We start from the raw sequence: 20,326 nt of genomic DNA, 5'->3' as shown, positions 1-20,326 counted from the left end.
AACATAGCTTATGTTTACTACATTATATACATCAACGTTCCCGTACAATCTCACTAGTGACTCGATCCTCGATCTCTATCCCTTGATGATCCTCATGACTCGTGATTCGTACAACCTGCACTCACCACATACATTCATCACATTAGTATACAATACATAAACAAGACTCAATACATGTACACTTTCCATTCAGCTTTCTCTCTAGCTTTAAGCATATCATTAGTGTATCCATTCCCTTGTGAGTCTTCAATAATGTGCCTGCATAAATCTTCGTTTTCCAGGTACATAATTAATATCATTAACACTTAACGTATCCAAAATCATACTTCATATACTCGTGCATACATCCATATCTCAATACATACATGCCTACACCCATACGTATCTTCATATATTCATAAATACACTTCTATATATGTACCTACATTTATACGTCTCTACCTTCATGCCTACGATCACACGTACTCGCATCCATACACAAATACACATTTGCATACATACATACATATCTACGCCTTCACATATATACATACTATCATACGTATCTTCATATATACATAAATACGCTTCTACATACATAAAGGAAATTCTTAACTTAGAATCCTACATTTAGGTACCATATTACTACATATTCTTTAGGATCCCACATTTAGGTACCATATTACTACATATTCTTTAGGATCCCACCTTTAGGTACCATATTACTACATATTCTTTAGGATCCCACCTTTAGGTACCATATTACTACATATCCTTTAGGATCCCACCTTTAGGTACCATATTACTACATATTCTTTAGGATCCCACATTCAGGTACCTTATTACTACATATTCTTTAGGATCCCACCTTTAGGTACCATATTACTACATATTCTTTAGGATCCCACCTTTAGGTACCATATTACTACATATTCTTTAGGATCCCACATTCAGGTACCTTATTACTACATATTCTTTAGGATCCCACCTTTAGGTATCATATTACTACATATCCTTTAGGATCCCACCTTTAGGTACCATATTACTACATATCCTTTAGGATCCCACCTTTAGGTACCATATTACTACATATTCTTTAGGATCCCACCTTTAGGTACCCTACCCGTCGGCGACGCCCTCTAGTTTTTGCAGTTTTCTGCAGGTTCGTTTCGTCGTCCGTACGCACTAAAACGCACGTAACTTTTGAACCGTTTACCCGTTTGACCTCCCGTTTCTTCCTACATGCTTGTAAATTCACATTCTATCATATGAACTTAAAATCCCATATCCGGATTAAGGAAATTCTTAACTTACACGCTATCGCCTTATTATTAATTTATGATTTATTCGACCCGTTCATGCCTTCATCCACAAAACTAGTTTGTTTGACCAAGACTTCTTATGAACCTAATAATGTCCACATTGTATATCATACAAGATTAAGTTATCGGATGCCTTGCATCCTCTTGACCCATTTTCGCTCAAGAGCTTATTTTGACCCGTTAAGGGTATTTGCGCATTTTAAGGTCTTTAGCTTACGACAACCATACTTCTCGCTTTCTTGTTTTTTTAAAACATTCATTTAATCAAATAGCTTGTTTGTAATCAACTTTTAAGACCATTTGCTCGTTTTACCCATCAAGGGCGTTTTTGTCAACTTTGCTCTATCCTTAACAACAAAGGACTCCCTTGCATAAGTAACCAATCCTACTACTTAGCTATAGTTCTTAATCACATATACCTCGCTCGGAGATCCGTTTAATACTTCATCGGCCTCATACAATTCTTTCCTACTTGACCTCGATCATCATACTTAATTAAATTGCACATAACTTTCCATAAACAACTAAGAAGTGATTACAAAGAAATCACTTACCTCGTGCGTCCATGTTCATACTCGTTTCCTCGCCACTTTTGACCCGTTAGCCTTCTGTGCTTGATTCCGTCTCGACATGATTCCTATACTTCCATGTCATCGAAATCACATTCTTATTAGCATACATAATTGTACATGTTAACGATCATGTCGATCGCATAATTCCTATTTGACTTTCATTAGTTACTTCTAGCAAGCAAAATACATGTGACCAAATTCATATCATTTCAAACTCATGTAAACCATCAGGTCATCGCATTAAACACACATTCGTCAAACGCGCTCCATATAACTTACCTTAATCTTACAATTATGACAACCCGCCTAACCATCCTTCTTATACACTGTTGACTTTTAGAAGTCAACGGTTCATTTAGTTTAACTTTCGACTTATCATTATATACCCGCAACATCATAATCGACTATACGGACGACAATACATACATTTTATCATACGATTGGGGTGCGTACCATCTTTTAAGCATAACGTACAACTAATTCATGCACAATCTTCTAAATTCATACATAGTTCATCAAATCCTTCTACTAATCAACATGTGATATTTAAAATTAAACATCATACATATTATCATCACATTTTGTCCACTTCATCTAACAACAATTCACCATTTCTTATCCAATTTCTTTAAACACTCACACACATGTATGATTCCAAACATTGTTAACATAAGTAAATCATCAATTTACATTACATCATCTAAAACCCACTTCATAACTACTTATTAATCACTTACAAGTGATCTAATCTTAAGTTCTTCATAATTTCATCATGCTTTTGATATGTGTACTACCTTGTAAGCATAGTGTACAACTAGTTCATGCATATCCTTCTAATCTCATACATAATTCATCAATTTCTTCCTTCTAAGCAACATGAATCATACATGCATAAACATCAAACATACTAGTATCACATTTCTTTCAATTCCCCTCATAAGAATCCATCTTACAAATCAAAATACATCAATTTTAAGCAAGAATTTAGACATAGATGATTTATCCATGTCATCATCTTCACCATAACAAACGGGTTTCACCCTTAAACATCAAATTAACCTAAACCATGCATAATCCATGTTCCAAATGATGAATCTAACACATACTCATGCTCAATTTTATACCAATTCGTGATCTACAACATAACCCACTTCGTGGGTAATCACCAAATCTAGAATCTAAGACATACCTTATGATCCCCTCGTGTTGGTGATCATTAATCCATGCTCGGTTATGAGTTTAAGCATCATTTAGCCTTCCAATTTGATGATCTTTCATGTTTAGGGTTTGAGACTCCATGGGAGTCTCCTGATCGATCTAGAACACACACGAAGGTGTGTTTGTGTGTGTTGTTATTTTCTTTTAATAACACAACTTCCATCTTGTTCCACTTTAACCCCTCGGGTTTGCCTTTAAAACATAACCGACACTACCTTCATCATTTAATACTTTTGACCATACCCTTAACTAGGTTAAATAGCCTAGTTATTAATTTCATAACGTGTCATATATGAACACACGACAAATATTTACATTCTGATTTTTGGGGCGTTACAAGTCTACCACCCTTAAATGAGGTTTCGTCCCCGAAACCTTTCTTACCTTTATTTAATACTAATTATTACTTCTCTACGTCCACTCGACATAACCACGAGCTCATCACTATGACTATCATCCAATTTCAAGAATCCATCCCAGAATTCTTATTAATGTTTCTTTCATGTTTATTTCATTATTCATATCATTGACTTCTTCCTAACAATTCCATACCTTCCTTATCATACTTTCGCATATCATTTTCATTTCCTTGATCTGTCAATAACGGGTCTATATACATACTTCCTCAATCTGTAATCATACATACATTCGTATGATCCGTTCCCAACGGATCTACTATAATCATCCTATCTCTTAAGATTACATTCTACACATATATTATTTAGCATTTAGTTCTTGTTTTGTTACCACACAAAACTACTATTTCATGATCACATATACGCGCTTCACTTCAAAGTTAACATCATTCTATCTTTTCTATAACTACTTGTACCATACATACTCTTACGTTATCTTCCATTCACCTTGTTCATTCTACATTACTATTCCTCTTATTTCATGCATTATTTCGTTTACATAAGCCCACATGTCACGCAAAATCATTATACGAGAGTTTAGCGAATTCTCGAAATTTTCACTTCAAACCTTTGAGATTCATTCCTTAACGACATAATCTTCTTCTTAGGTCCACTGTTAGGAATCGAACATTCTGTACTATACCATACTCATTCCACCATACATTTTTTGTAGGGCGTTTTCAACTTACAAATTCATACTTATCTGACATAAATTAAGCATTTTACTTACCTCGATTTCCTTCCATACTTCAGCGATCCGTAAATCAGACCTGTCCACATTCTTCACGTGTACTAGCCGTACTAGACTAGATTTCATTCATCCGTGCAATGTGCCTTCACTCGTGCACAACCTCCCACCAAATCGATGGGTTTCATCACCTCTAGGTTCCTTCTTGTGCGTACTTATATCATTGTCCGGGTATTAGCCCGTCATTCATTTTGACTCCTAGTAGTCGATTACCAGCACTTTTAACACATAACTTATTCAAAACTTCTTTCTTTCATTTTAAAATTTAAAATTTAGGTTTGCGTGCCAATCCTGATCATTCTTTCATCCAGTTACTTTACATTTACTCACATGATTCGTTTGACACAACCATGGTCAAACCATTGACACATCGCGATGTGGGCTATTTTCATCATTTCTATATTTTAAACTCGTCCTGCGTACACAATCGTAGCATCCATACCTTTCATTATTTTTATGTTTTGAATCCGACTAGCGGTTTCAAACATTCCCTTCATGTATTTCATACTTTGAATCCGTCTCGCGGATTCAAACATCCCATTCATGCCTTTCATACCTTGAATTCGTCTCACGGATTCAAACATCCCATTCATGCCTTTCATACCTTGAATTCGTCTCACGGATTCAAACATCCCATTCATGCCTTTCATACCTTGAATCCGTCTCGCGGATTCAATCATTTCATTCATACATTTCATTTCTTGAATCCGTCTCGCGGATTCAAACATTTCATTCATACCTTGTTGATCCGCACTTTCTTACGGATTCAACATTTTTCATTCTTAACAGGCATGTTTTTCATTCTTACATAGTACTCTCATTTTCCCGAGAGTCTTACTTCCCATTTCACCCACACGCCCGCCTGCTACCCAACTCTACCGGACATACCTGTAACAATTATCATGATCTCACGAACGTCGTACGTTTCTCGTGTACTGGCCAGGTACACAATACACATAGTATTTTCGTGCCTTCATGCAATTGCCACCTTATGTCCGTAGACCTAGGTTTCGGCGCGTGTATCACTTTCAATACTTCATTACATACAATCCTTGTCTTTCATTCAAAATTTTCCTTCCTTTACTGAGTTTTACCCTTACATATACCCACATATTAAATTCACGTACCTGGGGCTCATTTGCCTATTTGTCACTTGACGGTTCTAGTTATTCATCTTAAACTGCTTTCACGGATCATCCTCTTGAAACACTTATGCTTACCTTGCACATACAAACCGTCAGTTTCTTCATACGTATACATAAGTACATACTTACATTAGCTTCTATCTTTGGATCTTGATCGAGTCTTAGATTGTACGGGTTTCTTATCTCAAGAGCACACAAGTTTGAGTTCAAGTACTTACTTTCTCGTACTTGATTCCCTCAAACCAGGGCTCTGATACCAACTTGTAAGACCCTAATACGTATTTGACTAAAAGTCGCAGCGGAAGTTCAAGCCATAAACTTTCTTTCATTATAAACACCTTAACTTATTTAAAAATTAACTTTAACATAACTCTTCCACATAAATCCATCAATCGACTTATTTACTAAGTAAAAATATAGCTTATGTTTACTACATTATATACATCAACGTTCCCGTACAATCTCACTAGTGACTCGATCCTCGATCTCTATCCCTTGATGATCCTCATGACTCGTGATTCGTACAACCTGCACTCACCACATACATTCATCACATTAGTATACAATACATAAACAAGACTCAATACATGTACACTTTCCATTCAGCTTTCTCTCTAGCTTTAAGCATATCATTAGCGTATCCATTCCCTTGTGAGTCTTCAATAATGTGCCTGCATAAATCTTCGTTTTCCAGGTACATAATTAATATCATTAACACTTAATGTATCCAAAATCATACTTCATATACTCGTGCATACATCCATATCTCAATACATACATGCCTACACCCATACGTATCTTCATATATTCATAAATACACTTCTATATATGTACCTACATTTATACGTCTCTACCTTCATGCCTACGATCACACGTACTCGCATCCATACACAAATACACATTTGCATACATACATACATATCTACGCCTTCACATATATACATACTATCATACGTATCTTCATATATACATAAATACGCTTCTACATACATAAAGGAAATTCTTAACTTAGAATCCCACATTTAGGTACCATATTACTACATATTCTTTAGGATCCCACATTTAGGTACCATATTACTACATATTCTTTAGGATCCCACCTTTAGGTACCATATTACTACATATTCTTTAGGATCCCACCTTTAGGTACCATATTACTACATATCCTTTAGGATCCCACCTTTAGGTACCATATTACTACATATTCTTTAGGATCCCACATTCAGGTACCTTATTACTACATATTCTTTAGGATCCCACCTTTAGGTACCATATTACTACATATTCTTTAGGATCCCACCTTTAGGTACCATATTACTACATATTCTTTAGGATCCCACATTCAGGTACCTTATTACTACATATTCTTTAGGATCCCACATTTAGGTACCATATTACTACATATCCTTTAGGATCCCACCTTTAGGTACCATATTACTACATATCCTTTAGGATCCCACCTTTAGGTACCATATTACTACATATTCTTTAGGATGCCACCTTTAGGTACCCTACCCGTCGGCGACGCCCTCTAGTTTTTGCAGTTTTCTGCAGGTTCGTTTCGTCGTCCGTACGCACTAAAACGCACGTAACTTTTGAACCGTTTACCCGTTTGACCTCCCGTTTCTTCCTACATGCTTGTAAATTCACATTCTATCATATGAACTTAAAATCCCATATCCGGATTAAGGAAATTCTTAACTTACACGCTATCGCCTTATTATTAATTTATGATTTATTCGACCCGTTCATGCCTTCATCCACAAAACTAGTTTGTTTGACCAAGACTTCTTATGAACCTAATAATGTCCACATTGTATATCATACAAGATTAAGTTATCGGATGCCTTGCATCCTCTTGACCCATTTTCGCTCAAGAGCTTATTTTGACCCGTTAAGGGTATTTGCGCATTTTAAGGTCTTTAGCTTACGACAACCATACTTCTTGCTTTCTTGTTTTTTTAAAACATTCATTTAATCAAATAGCTTGTTTGTAATCAACTTTTAAGACCATTTGCTCGTTTTACCCATCAAGGGCGTTTTTGTCAACTTTGCTCTATCCTTAACAACAAAGGACTCCCTTGCATAAGTAACCAATCCTACTACTTAGCTATAGTTCTTAATCACATATACCTCGCTCGGAGATCCGTTTAATACTTCATCGGTCTCATACAATTCTTTCCTACTTGACCTCGATCATCATACTTAATTAAATTGCACATAACTTTCCATAAACAACTAAGAAGTGATTACAAAGAAATCACTTACCTCGTGCGTCCATGTTCATACTCGTTTCCTCGCCACTTTTGACCCGTTAGCCTTCCGTGCTTGATTCCGTCTCGACATGATTCCTATACTTCCATGTCATCGAAATCACATTCTTATTAGCATACATAATTGTACATGTTAACGATCATGTCGATCGCATAATTCCTATTTGACTTTCATTAGTTACTTCTAGCAAGCAAAATACATGTGACCAAATTCATATCATTTCAAACTCATGTAAACCATCATGTCATCGCATTAAACACACATTCGTCAAACGCGCTCCATATAACTTACCTTAATCTTACAATTATGACAACCCGCCTAACCATCCTTCTTATACACGGTTGACTTTTAGAAGTCAACGGTTCATTTAGTTTAACTTTCGACTTATCATTATATACCCGCAACATCATAATCGACTATACGGACGACAATACATACATTTCATCATACGATTGGGGTGCGTACCATCTTTTAAGCATAACGTACAACTAATTCATGCACAATCTTCTAAATTCATACATAGTTCATCAAATCCTTCTACTAATCAACATGTGATATTTAAAATTAAACATCATACATATTATCATCACATTTTGTCCACTTCATCTAACAACAATTCACCATTTCTTATCCAATTTCTTTAAACACTCACACACATGTATGATTCCAAACATTGTTAACATCAGTAAATCATCAATTTACATTACATCATCTAAAACCCACTTCATAACTACTTATTAATCACTTACAAGTGATCTAATCTTAAGTTCTTCATAATTTCATCATGCTTTTGATATGTGTACTACCTTGTAAGCATAGTGTACAACTAGTTCATGCATATCCTTCTAATCTCATACATAATTCATCAATTTCTTCCTTCTAAGCAACATGAATCATACATGCATAAACATCAAACATACTAGTATCACATTTCTTTCAATTCCCCTCATAAGAATCCATCTTACAAATCAAAATACATCAATTTTAAGCAAGAATTTAGACATAGATGATTTATCCATGTCATCATCTTCACCATAACAAACGGGTTTCACCCTTAAACATCAAATTAACCTAAACCATGCATAATCCATGTTCCAAATGATGAATCTAACACATACTCATGCTCAATTTTATACCAATTCGTGATCTACAACATAACCCACTTCGTGGGTAATCACCAAATCTAGAATCTAAGACATACCTTATGATCCCCTCGTGTTGGTGATCATTAATCCATGCTCGGTTATGAGTTTAAGCATCATTTAGCCTTCCAATTTGATGATCTTTCATGTTTAGGGTTTGAGACTCCATGGGAGTCTCCTGATCGATCTAGAACACACACGAAGGTGTGTTTGTGTGTGTTGTTATTTTCTTTTAATAACACAACTTCCATCTTGTTCCACTTTAACCCCTCGGGTTTGCCTTTAAAACATAACCGACACTACCTTCATCATTTAATACTTTTGACCATACCCTTAACTAGGTTAAATAGCCTAGTTATTAATTTCATAACGTGTCATATATGAACACACGACAAATATTTACATTCTGATTTTTGGGGCGTTACACCGCACTATCCACGAGCACACGTGGAGTATGCGGAAATGACACATACGAGCCCGTTCAGGTGTGTCAGATGCTCAGAACCAGCGTTGTTCTTTGGACTGAACCGCATCTCAGAAACAGGTAAACCGCATTGCCTTCATTCTCTTCAAGCTTCAAATCCCTCCTGTCCGGTTCACAACCACAAAGGGTGCATAAACAACTTCTTCAACACGAAGAAGGAAGGGAATATACGTGCACGCACATCAGCAACCTTGACTCCTGAACCTTCAAGAGCCACATCCGAGCAACACACCCGCTTCGAGCGAATATGAGAATGTGCAACCGCAGACACTCATGAGTCTCTGCGGACATAATCATAGCTTCCGCAGAGTGGTTGCTACGGAAGAGCCAAACTAACTCCACGCCACCGAGCGAAACTACTTCAAGGAAAACTCGGTATTGGAGCGTGAAGGCGAGAGGCTCCAGAAAGAGTGCAGATAAGCGCTCTAAACAGCCCTTGTCGAACAACAAGCGTCCGAACAGCGGTAACAAGTCTGCTTATGACTTTGTTTGCCCGCCTATGGGCCGCATAGAATAAACAATGGTGGGCATACCCTTTCCTATGACCATGTTTATTTACCCATAGTACAGATTCACATTGTTCGACCAAACATGGCCAACAATGACGCAACGAGGTAACCGCAAAGGACGTGCGGTTACTAGAGAGTTATCACGATGAACACGAACACCCAACAAAAAAGGGATCGTCATCTCATGTCCAGATGCTGAACATAGAGCTTGAGCAAAGCACTTGCAGCATCAACTACCCTTAAACCCGATCTCAGAGATTGGTTCGAAGCGTCCTCTCTTCTTCATTCACCACTTTAAAAAATTGGTTTGAAGACAGGAACGCCATTTCAGAGGTTGAAAGTTTGTGCATACCCTCAACCACCATCTCAGAGGTTGGTTCGAAGTTTGTGCAGCACAACTAACAAGGTCTCCAAGAGATCTTCGACACAACAACAGGTGGCAACCCACCTGGTGACATAAAACGGCTGAGAATTTCGCATCAGACGAAATTCCTTCACCGGTACGGAAGAGACGTCACACGACTCTACCAGATCCCCAGCCTGATCGACGAAAAGTGAACGCCACCTATGTGGCCTAGAATTTTCTTCAGGCTGCCAACTACCTTTCTATACTATAGTCCAGTGCTCCTCCCACATGCAACTTGCACGAGGCAGCAACACTAGACTGGGGGGACTTGAAGGGGTATGGTCCCAAATCGACCATCACCCGTATCAAACAAACCCCCGCCAGTAATGAACCGCACCCATGCGGTCACATCCTTCGAATCCAATCGGTCTGAGGATGAGAAGCCTTACCTTAGGCGTAGAAGTAGATGAACATAACGATGCGGCTGGCACCGCATCATATGGGCATTTTCGTCACGACAAGGGATGCAGGCAAACGGTCTCCACGGACGACGATGCGGCTAGCACCGCATCTCGCGTATTTCTTGATCACAAGCAGGAGACGCGGTAACATCAGGTGTTACCGCATGCAGCGATGCGGCTTGCACCGCATCCTATGCACTCAACAAGTGGGACTGACACCACAGTGCAAGTGGCACCAATGGCAGTTACCTGTCAGAGCTACGTAAGCAATGGACTGACGTGGCGTAACATCCACAACCGACAAGCCTGACACACCTGCAAAGGTGCAGCACGTCATCAGTCCGTCCATCATCCTCCTCCTTCACTCCTCGGCTATAAATACCAACCCCAAACCAGGTTTGAGGTATCTCTTCACAACTCTCTCACTACTACTACTATCACACTTTGCTTCCCAAGCAAATTACCGATTCTCACGCCGGAGAGTGGTAACAAGGAGCACCCCCCACCCCATCCTCCTTGTTACGAGTCACGGTTTGTTTCCTTGTGCAGGAGATCAACCCACCGGTGATCCAGCCAGCGATCCTCGAGAGGAAGGGATTAACCCTTCTTGACGAGACCAGTGTGTTAACCCTACCCGGTTAACCATTGTTTCATCAGATATAATAGGAAGTTTATTTGGCTAAGAAGTCTAGGAAGTCATCTTGACCATCCATTTAGTTAATCAAGGGCTAATATTAAATGAGGAAATTGAAGGGAAGAAAAAGAGGCGCGTGAGTTTGTTTAGAGGCATTCTAGTCAATCTAAGACAATAGTTTCTCTCTCCTCCAATTCCCTCCATTTTTTAAACGTTAATAACTCTTTTATACAACACTATTTTTTTCATAAAAATTGCACCAAAAAAACGAGTATGCTATTACTATATTTTTTATTTTTTTTAAATCCAGTTGCGTAAAACGCAGTTGAAAAAACCCAGTTGCGGAAAACGCAATGAAAAAAAAACCTAAAAATGACATTTTTCTAAAACGCAATGCACTAAAAACACAAAGAAATGTCTTATTTGTAAAACGCAATGGTCAGAAAACACAAATAAATGTCTTATTTGTAAAACGCAATAGCCTAAAAACACAAAAGAAAGTGTACTTTCTAAAACGCAATGGACTGAAAACACATAAAAATGTGTTTTACCTAAAACGCAATGCACCAAAAACACAAATAAATTTCTTATTTCTAAAACGCAATGGCCAGTAAACACTTAAAATGTCTGTTTTCTAAAACGCAATAGGCTGAAAAAACATAAAAATGTGTTTTACCTAAAACTCAATAACTAAAAACACTTCAAAAATGTGTTTATCTAAAACGCAATAGCCAAAAAACACATAAAAATGTCTTATTTCTAAAACGCAACGACCTAAAAACACAAAAGAAAGTGTATTTCTAAAACGCAATGGACTGAAAACAAATAAAAATGTGTTTACCTAAAACGCAATGAACTGAAAACACTTCAAAAATGTGTTTTTTCTAAAACGCAATGACAAGAAAACACATAAAACTCTCTTATTTCTAAAACGCAATGGACACAAGCTGACCTGTCTGTGAATTTGTCTGAACCAGAGAGTAGCAAATCAAAAACTGTCTTCGAAATGAGGCAATTTTTGAAAAATTAAATTTTCTGATGCATTTTTTTAAAGCAGCTCAACCCCAGCCAGGGGCTGCCGTCGGACCCCCGCCAAGATCGTAAAACGCAATGACTAAGTCAAAAACCCAGATAATAAAAATGAAATTAAAGAATTTCTTACATGGATCGAAGTCGGTTTCTTCAACGATTGACGAAATTTGAATGATTGAAACACTTATCAGAGATCGAATCGAATGGATCAAGTGATTATCTTCAAAATCACCGGAAATAACGAGATTTTGTATGAAATTAAACTGGGTTTTTTTTTTTAAAAAAAAGCTGAACAACACGTTGATCGGGTGTTTGAATCATTGATGGGTGACGAAAATCACACTATAATGTAGTGATTATTGAGATATAAAGTGAAGAAATGGTTGAAGATGGTGGGTTTTGATGTTTCTGAGAGAAGAAGAAGGAAGAAGAAAAGGATAATATTGACTAAAATACCCTTCCTTTTTATTTTAAATTTTGTCACATGTTCTAATCTTATTGATTCCTATACTTTCTAGCCAAAATAAACTTTCTATTTAATCCTAACCCTCTAAATATACTGGCTTTTGCTTTTATTGTCAAAACCTAAAAAACTAAAAGAAGGTAAACCTAAAAGTTAACAGAAGTTAAATCTTTAAAATTGAACCCCCAAGCTTTAGTTTATTTATTATCAATACCTAAAAACTAAAAGAAAAACCAAAAAATTAAAAGAAGTTAAATCCTTAAAACCGAACCCCCAACCTTTAATTTTTTTTATACGCCAGCCTAAAAATCACATTAACATTATATCTTCAAATTATATTTTCAGGTACGTTCAACATATAATATAATAATAATTAATTAAAAACTAAAACGTTGTACAATTATTCATGTATTTGTACATTTTATATAACCGTACAAAATTGGGTCACTGTAATGGTTGAGTGAAGGTTTTTTTCATAGTAGGCTTCGAGCGTGGGTTTCCTATGAAATGGTGACAGGCCGACAAGCGTTATTGACATGGATGGTCTTTTGCCATTAGGTTTATTAGGGTTATCGGATTTTTGTTAGTGTGTTAAAAAACAAAAAACAAAACATTAGGTTTATGTGATCGGAATTTTGTTAGTGCCTTAAAAAGAACATAGAGTTAAATGTCATTTTAGTCTCTGTGGTTTAGATCATTTTGCCAGTGTAGTCCAAAAGTTTTATTTTTTTCCTCTCTAGGTCCAAAAATGTTAAGGCGTTGTCATTTTAATCCACTGGGTTAACTTTATCCATTTTTGCTGTTAACGAGAAGGGTAATTCGGTAATTTTATATGTAATTCTGTTAACTAGAAGGGCAATTCGACCATATAAACGACCGAATTACCCTTATCGTTAACAGAAAAAATGGATGAAGTTAACCCAGTGGACTAAAATGGCAACGATGAAACCTTTTTGGATCCGCATACGAAAAATGAAACATTTAGACTAAAATGGCAAAATAACTCAAACAACTGGGACTAAAATGAAATTTAACTCGAGAACATAAAAAACAAAACAAAACAAAATTGGGAATGGAAGAGGGTCTGGGCTGAAAATATTTACAATTCGTTAACATCTGCGAGTGTTTGGATTGTAGTTGGGTGTGGTCTACGCCTGCCTTCTTGGTTCTAATCGATTCTTAGGGTTTTTAATTTCAAATCTTAATTGCCTCTTCACTCGCGAATCATCAGGTATGGACTATCGTCATCTTCATCATTGATCTGATCTACTTTTCATGTACAATTAATGTACATACACCGTATAATACATACTTCACTGTTGTTCTAACTTCATAAATCGATGACACACTTAGTTATATGTGTAGCTGTATTGTAACATAGGTGTTATCTGTTATTTGAATGTGATGTGGTTACATGCGCAAGAAGAATCAGAATAATTCCAGTATTTGATCTGTTAACTAGTATGGATTTAGAGGTCAAATTGACTTTTTCAATTTAGGGAAATTACTGGTGCTATCATGTTTAATCCATGTAAGCATGAACTATTGGTATGCTCTTATCTTGCTTGATTTTGGTCCAGGATCTCAAGATAGTCTGGTATGTACAAGTATTAGCTTCTCATATCCCTGTTTTGCCCTTTCTTGATATTAATACACCTTAGGGTGGAGGGTATAGTCAATCACCTTAGGGTGTTTGAGTGAAATCCTACCCAATAATATTATGCCATGTTAACTCCCCATTCTACTACCCATTTTACACTCAATCACTAGGTATAGTCAAACACCCCTCAATTTAAAAAAAAAAAGAAAAGAAAAAACTTGATTGGTCTCTCCTCTCTCCTCTCCTCTCAATCACACTCAATCCAATTCGGTGAACAATCACCGATTTTTGTTGCCTCTCTCTTGGTCACCGCACATGTTCAAACAGAGGGTATAGTCACCGATTCGGTGACTCTACTCACCGCACAAGTCCCCGAGGGTTATACCCTCTACCCTTAGGAAAAAAATGCAGTATAATGGCATAGTGCACAGAAGCATATTTTTAATGCATCTTCTAGGCTTCCTTTAGCGTCATTCTCATCTATTTTTATGCACGTGTATGCTTATTTACGAGTGAGATAACTTGTGATCATACAAACGATAGTAATACTATATTAGCTTAAGTCTATTTGTTCTGTTGTACTAGTTCTTGTGGAGACAAAGAGGATACAGATTCTTTCTTATGCAAAGTGGTTCATATCTGAATCCAGGTTATCTAGACATTTATCAATTCACCGTGATGGAGCCAAATGAAACCAATTTCATGTCAGGTTTTGAATTAGATGCACTAGAGTGTTAAGTTGATATTGCCACCTAAACTTCCATATTAAGGACACTGGACACATGCTCAGTCGAACAGTCCCTACTGGCTGCTGCTGTATATCCTCTTATATACTATTATCCTCTTTTTCTTTTGTTATACATTCTTCGTTACTGTAATTAGCTAATTAATACTGTCAATCTTTTTTAAGTGGTTAGTGGAAAATATATTGAAAAGAGTTCTGTGACTCACTTACTATTACCTACCAGGTCCGCGTTCTTGAGCTAGGGACAAATAATCAATAATTAGCGTATCCAATAGAGAACTCCATCACCGCTAAAAATCTGTTTATGATCGGTTAATCACATTTTGGTGCAGGGAAAATTTTAATATTTCACAAGCTGATAATCCTCAAGCCTGTGGATCAAGGGTTGAAAGGGCATAACTGTTGCCCCGTTTCGAGAGAAAATAATTCTTTCAAAGATTTAGGTTGCACAGATCGAACCTGATCTGATCAGCACAATGGACAATGCTGAACCGTTCAGTGCCTCAACAGCACCGCTGACATGGCACGACTTCTTGGAACGTATGCGACATCCATCCGCCTCAGAATTTGTCAAATCCATTAAAACTTTCATTGTATCCTTCTCAAATAACCCTCCAGATCCTGAAAGGGACAGTGCGGCTGTACAAGAATTCCTTACCAATATGGAAACCGCATTCCGGGCCCATCCTCTTTGGGCCGGCCGGTCCGAAGAAGAGTTAGATAGTGCAGGTGAAGGGCTTGAGAAATACATCATGACAAAATTATACACGCGTGTCTTTGCCTCGCATCCGGACGACGTAAAAGTAGACGATGAACTGTACGAAAAATTAGCTTTAGTCCAGCAATTCATCCGACCCGAACACTTAGATATTCAACCAACGTATCAAAACGAAACATCATGGTTACTTGCTCAAAAGGAGCTACAAAAAATTAATCTCTACAAAGCACCACGAGACAAACTCGTGTGTATCCTAAGTTGCTGTAAAGTCATCAGTAACTTGCTGTTTAATGCTTCAACTGATGCGAATGAAAGTCTGCCCGGTGCTGACGAGTTTCTTCCGGTTCTTATATACGTTACGATAAAAGCAAACCCGCCTCAGTTGCACTCGAATTTGCTGTACATTCAAAGGTACAGACGGGAATCTAGACTAGTTGGAGAAGCAGCTTATTTCTTCACCAACATGTTATCCGCTGAATCATTTGTTATGAACATAAATGGGGAATCACTTTCAATGGATGAAACGGAGTTTCAGAAGAATATGGAGTCCGCTCAAGCTCTTATTTATGGATTATCGGGTGATTACGATGGTGGTCAAAGTCAAAGTCAAAGCATATCAGAACCTAAAGAAGTCAAGAAAGAAAACAGTAGTACGGTTGCAGTTGAATCAACAAACAGTAGTACTGTTGCAGTTGAATCGACAACCGAAGAGCCAAATGTGAAAGAACAACCTGTGAGTAAAACCCCATCAGTTTCAGATTTGGAGAATAAAGGAGCGAGTATGATCTTGAAAGATGAAACATCGATAAAAGAATTTAGGAATTTCCCGTATTTTTACTCGAGAGCGGGTGATTTGACTGTGGGTGATGTGGAAGATCTGCTGAATAGTTATAAGCAGCTTGTGCTAAAGTATGTTAGTCTTGCAAAAGGGTTGGGTGTTCCAGCTTCATCAAGTGAAACCCAAAACAAAAGTGTAACTACAGATGCAGCAGAAGATGAGGGAAGTACAGGGGTTTTTAGTGAGAATACAGAATCAAAATTAGGCGAAGAACGAGCCGAGGACAAAGTTCAATAATCGATATTGTTTTTAACTTTGTTGGAACAAAGCCAAGGTTGTTTCTTTGTGGGTGTGATTGGGTATTTTTTTGCTCTTGTTTCGATAAAAGATTTTGGTTATAATTAGTTGATTACTCGTACGTTAAAATTGGGAGATTCAGGCTCATTTGTTGTATTGTTTGCAAAGTTATGCAAGATTACCTGTTACATGTATCTACCATTTGTTGTTTTGCTTACAGAATGATCTAAAATCATCATACTCAGTATATCCCACCAACAGCAAAGCTAAGGTAGGGTCTGAGGAGGGTAAGATATAGACAACTTTACCTCTACCCCGTAGGAATAGAGAGGATGCTTCCAGTGAGGCCCCCAGTTCGGCAGAATGATCTAAAATAAACAATCAAATTCAAGATGACAATCCCATGTGTAAAATAAACAAGAATTTCTTTTCCTCATGGGTTATGTGTAACACATGTTGTGTTGTTTTGGTCATTTAACTACACAGATATCATCAGTTTTGTGAAGTTATTTATACAATTTTCCATCAAGTCAGCTCACATACATTATGTGTGCGACTTCGCCTCTTCCCTCGCTACGAAGAACCGACCATCTGTGTCTCACACTTCTTAAGACAAAACATAATAACACATGCAGACAGTTTACTTTGCAAATTGAGTGTGCCAACAATGAAATGCACAATAATTATAGCCAGTGTCTTCAACACGTTTGTATTAGTTCAAGATCGTGGACTGGTGATTTGAAGACTCGAATGCTGTCGAGCAGAAGGTACAAACAAACGACCACTAAGTGATTGCAAAAATTTCCACCCGTCTTCCATATTTGGATCACCTATAGACGACTTTGCACCTCAAGGTACCAAGAATCGCTACCAAGGCACTAGGTCACACATGCATGCATGACGTGTTATTTTGGAAAATTTGAGGGCCTGCTCTTGAAGCTTATTGTATTAAACTTAATATATATCCTACAGAAGAATAGATATCAATCACGGTTCTCTACTTAAAATTGGTTTTGCATTGAACACGACCTTCAATTGTTACCACTCAAGACTGACACAGACTGTATATGTAGTAAGCCAAACATGTTCCCATTTTTTCAATCAACTTTCTGTCTAATATAATCCTACTCTTAAGGAAGTTGAAGAAAAGTAACACAGCTTAAGCAGTGACGAATACAAATACACTTGTGTTCATATCATTATATTATCATGGTTGTTCATATCTAGGGCTGTAAACGAACCGAACGTTCAGCGAACAGTTCGTGAACCGTTCGGCGGGAAGTTCGTTTATGTTCGTTCGATTAGCTTAACGAACGAACACGAACAAAAAATTTTGTTCGGTTAGCTTAGCGAACGAACACGAACACAAGTCTCGTTTGTTCAACTGCGTTCGTGAACGTTTACGTTCATTTGATTATATTAAAATATAATAAACCATTTATATAAACATATTGAAAACTTAAAACCCTATTTTTTTCTAATTTAGCTAAAATTTGGATATTCTAAGACATTTTTGGGGATAATTATGTTTAAGTTAGTTAAACGTGATTCACCGTTTGGTGGTGTAGTAAACTTCTTGTGTCTTGATTTATCATTTGATGGTTGTATTTAACTACTTATATCAATGTTTAAGGATAACTATGTGATTTTTTTTTTTTAATTTTCTAGTTAAAAGTTCATTTGCGTTCGTTTTTATTTGTTTGCGTTCGTTTGTGTTCGAGACCAGTGTTCACGAACTGTTCTTAAACAATTGAATTTCCTTAACGAACGAACACGAACATAAACTTATGTTCGGTATGCGTTCATGAACAGTTCACGAACATGTTAATTTCCTTAACGAACGAACACGAATATGGCCTTGTTTGTGTTCGTTCGGTTCCTTTACAGCCCTATTCATATCAACATGACAATCCCATTTGCTCAACTACTCATCAATCATCTATCACAAACATGGTTGCATTTCTGTTAAAATATTGGGCTTATACGGTTTACTTTCATTCACTTGGTTTATATTTGTTGGGCTATTCTTTATAGTTTTATTGGGCTTATCCATCTGTTACTTGTTGGTTAGTTGTTGTAACAGGTCCAACAAACACAAAATATCTCAAGGGTGCTTTCTGTAATTATGGGGACTGCGATTGCCTTTTGCGTGAAGATCTGGACTAATCTGAAACTTGTTAAGTTTCAGATTATATAAGCTCTTTACCTTCATTATTGAGTTGTAGTTGAGTTGTTACTTTCTCTCTCTTGTCATCCGTCTCAGTTAGGGTTTCATGTTCAGAGATTTGTAGTGAATATCTCTCATCTATATATGAGAGATTATTCTGTTGTTGTTTCTTTGTACTTTTTGAGCAGATGATCATCAGTGGATGATCATCTTTGTACAGTTTGTATCTTGTATTGTTTGATCTTACTATTGTAAGATCTTCTGGGTATTTGGGGGCAAATCTCTTTGGGTTGGATAAATAAGATTTTGTCACCGTTTTGTCGCTATACCTTGTGTTGTATTTTGTTTGTAGTTGTTTCATTAAATTTTACATGGTATCAGAGCCTCTGAGCTCTTGATCCGATCTTATTTCCGTTGTTAAATCTGATTTAGTTGTTGTTTTATGTGTAGGTCTGCTTCAAGTTGCAGATCTATTCCTGATATTGATAGATCTTCTGGATCTTGGGAGGTTGTTTGGAATATTCAAACCCTAGCTAGGGTTTCTTTCTTCTGGTGAAGAACTGTGTTGGTCTCTAAATCCTTGAAGATTTAGGGCAAACTGACCAGTAGTATTGTTCTTGATATTGTGTTAAAACTTCAGATCTGTTTAGATCTGGTGTTTTTTTTTTGGATAGCTTGCACCCACTGTGAGATCATTCTATCTCCTCTCTTTATTTTTGTTGGTTGGCTTAGTTGAAGTCGGGGTAGTGAGGACCGGCACTTGATTGTTTGATATCTTTGATATGTGGTTTATTGTTGTTTTGATCCTGTTTTTTGTTAGTATTTGGCTCCTGTATTAAGACCTGTCCAGGCACTATAAGTGACGAACCTGGAATCTGGACACTGATACAGCTTCGCCTTAGGGTTTGTTGTATACTTGTCTTGTTGTTGGTATATTTGTTGTTTGTGTTGTTTTTCATTGAGTGTTGATCATGACTGGTAAAGATGATAATGTTGGGTCTTCTCAGACTTTGATTAGCAAGTTAGATATAAGTGATCCATTGTTTTTACATCCTAGTGATTCAAGTTCTTTAACTATTGTTGGTATAAAACTAAAAGGAACTGAAAACTATAGGGTTTGGTCTAGTGCTATGAAATTAGCCTTAGAAGCTAAAAATAAATTTGGCTTTATTGATGGTAAATGTAAGAAAAATACCGATGATGAAGTATTAAGTAGTCAGTGGGACAGATGTAATTCAGTTGTTTTAAGTTGGTTGTTAAATTCTGTTTTAGAGGA

The 20,326-nt window shown here is 37.0% G+C and overlaps 1 protein-coding gene across 2 annotated transcripts; it reads left to right on the top strand.

Moving 5' to 3' along the window:
* The first annotated feature begins 13,817 nt into the window (after positions 1–13,817).
* On the top strand, positions 13,818–17,079 carry LOC110908954 (vacuolar protein sorting-associated protein 9A). 2 transcript variants are annotated; one of them, XM_022153954.2, is made up of 2 exons: positions 13,818–13,976; positions 15,423–17,079. In XM_022153954.2, the coding sequence occupies exon 2, from the start codon at positions 15,567–15,569 to the stop codon at positions 16,881–16,883; it is 1,317 nt and encodes a 438-aa protein (XP_022009646.1). In that variant the 5' UTR covers positions 13,818–13,976; positions 15,423–15,566; the 3' UTR covers positions 16,884–17,079. The 2 variants fall into 2 exon arrangements, with proteins under 2 accessions (XP_022009646.1, XP_035839361.1); XM_035983468.1 differs by lacking the exon at positions 13,818–13,976 and adding an exon at positions 13,987–15,161.
* Positions 17,080–20,326: the final 3,247 nt, after the last annotated feature.

This window comes from Helianthus annuus, chromosome 14 (assembly GCF_002127325.2).
Source record: "Helianthus annuus cultivar XRQ/B chromosome 14, HanXRQr2.0-SUNRISE, whole genome shotgun sequence".
NCBI lineage: Eukaryota > Viridiplantae > Streptophyta > Magnoliopsida > Asterales > Asteraceae > Helianthus > Helianthus annuus.
The sequence above is the reverse complement of the archived record's forward strand: the minus strand, read 5'-3'. Positions and strand labels throughout refer to the sequence as shown.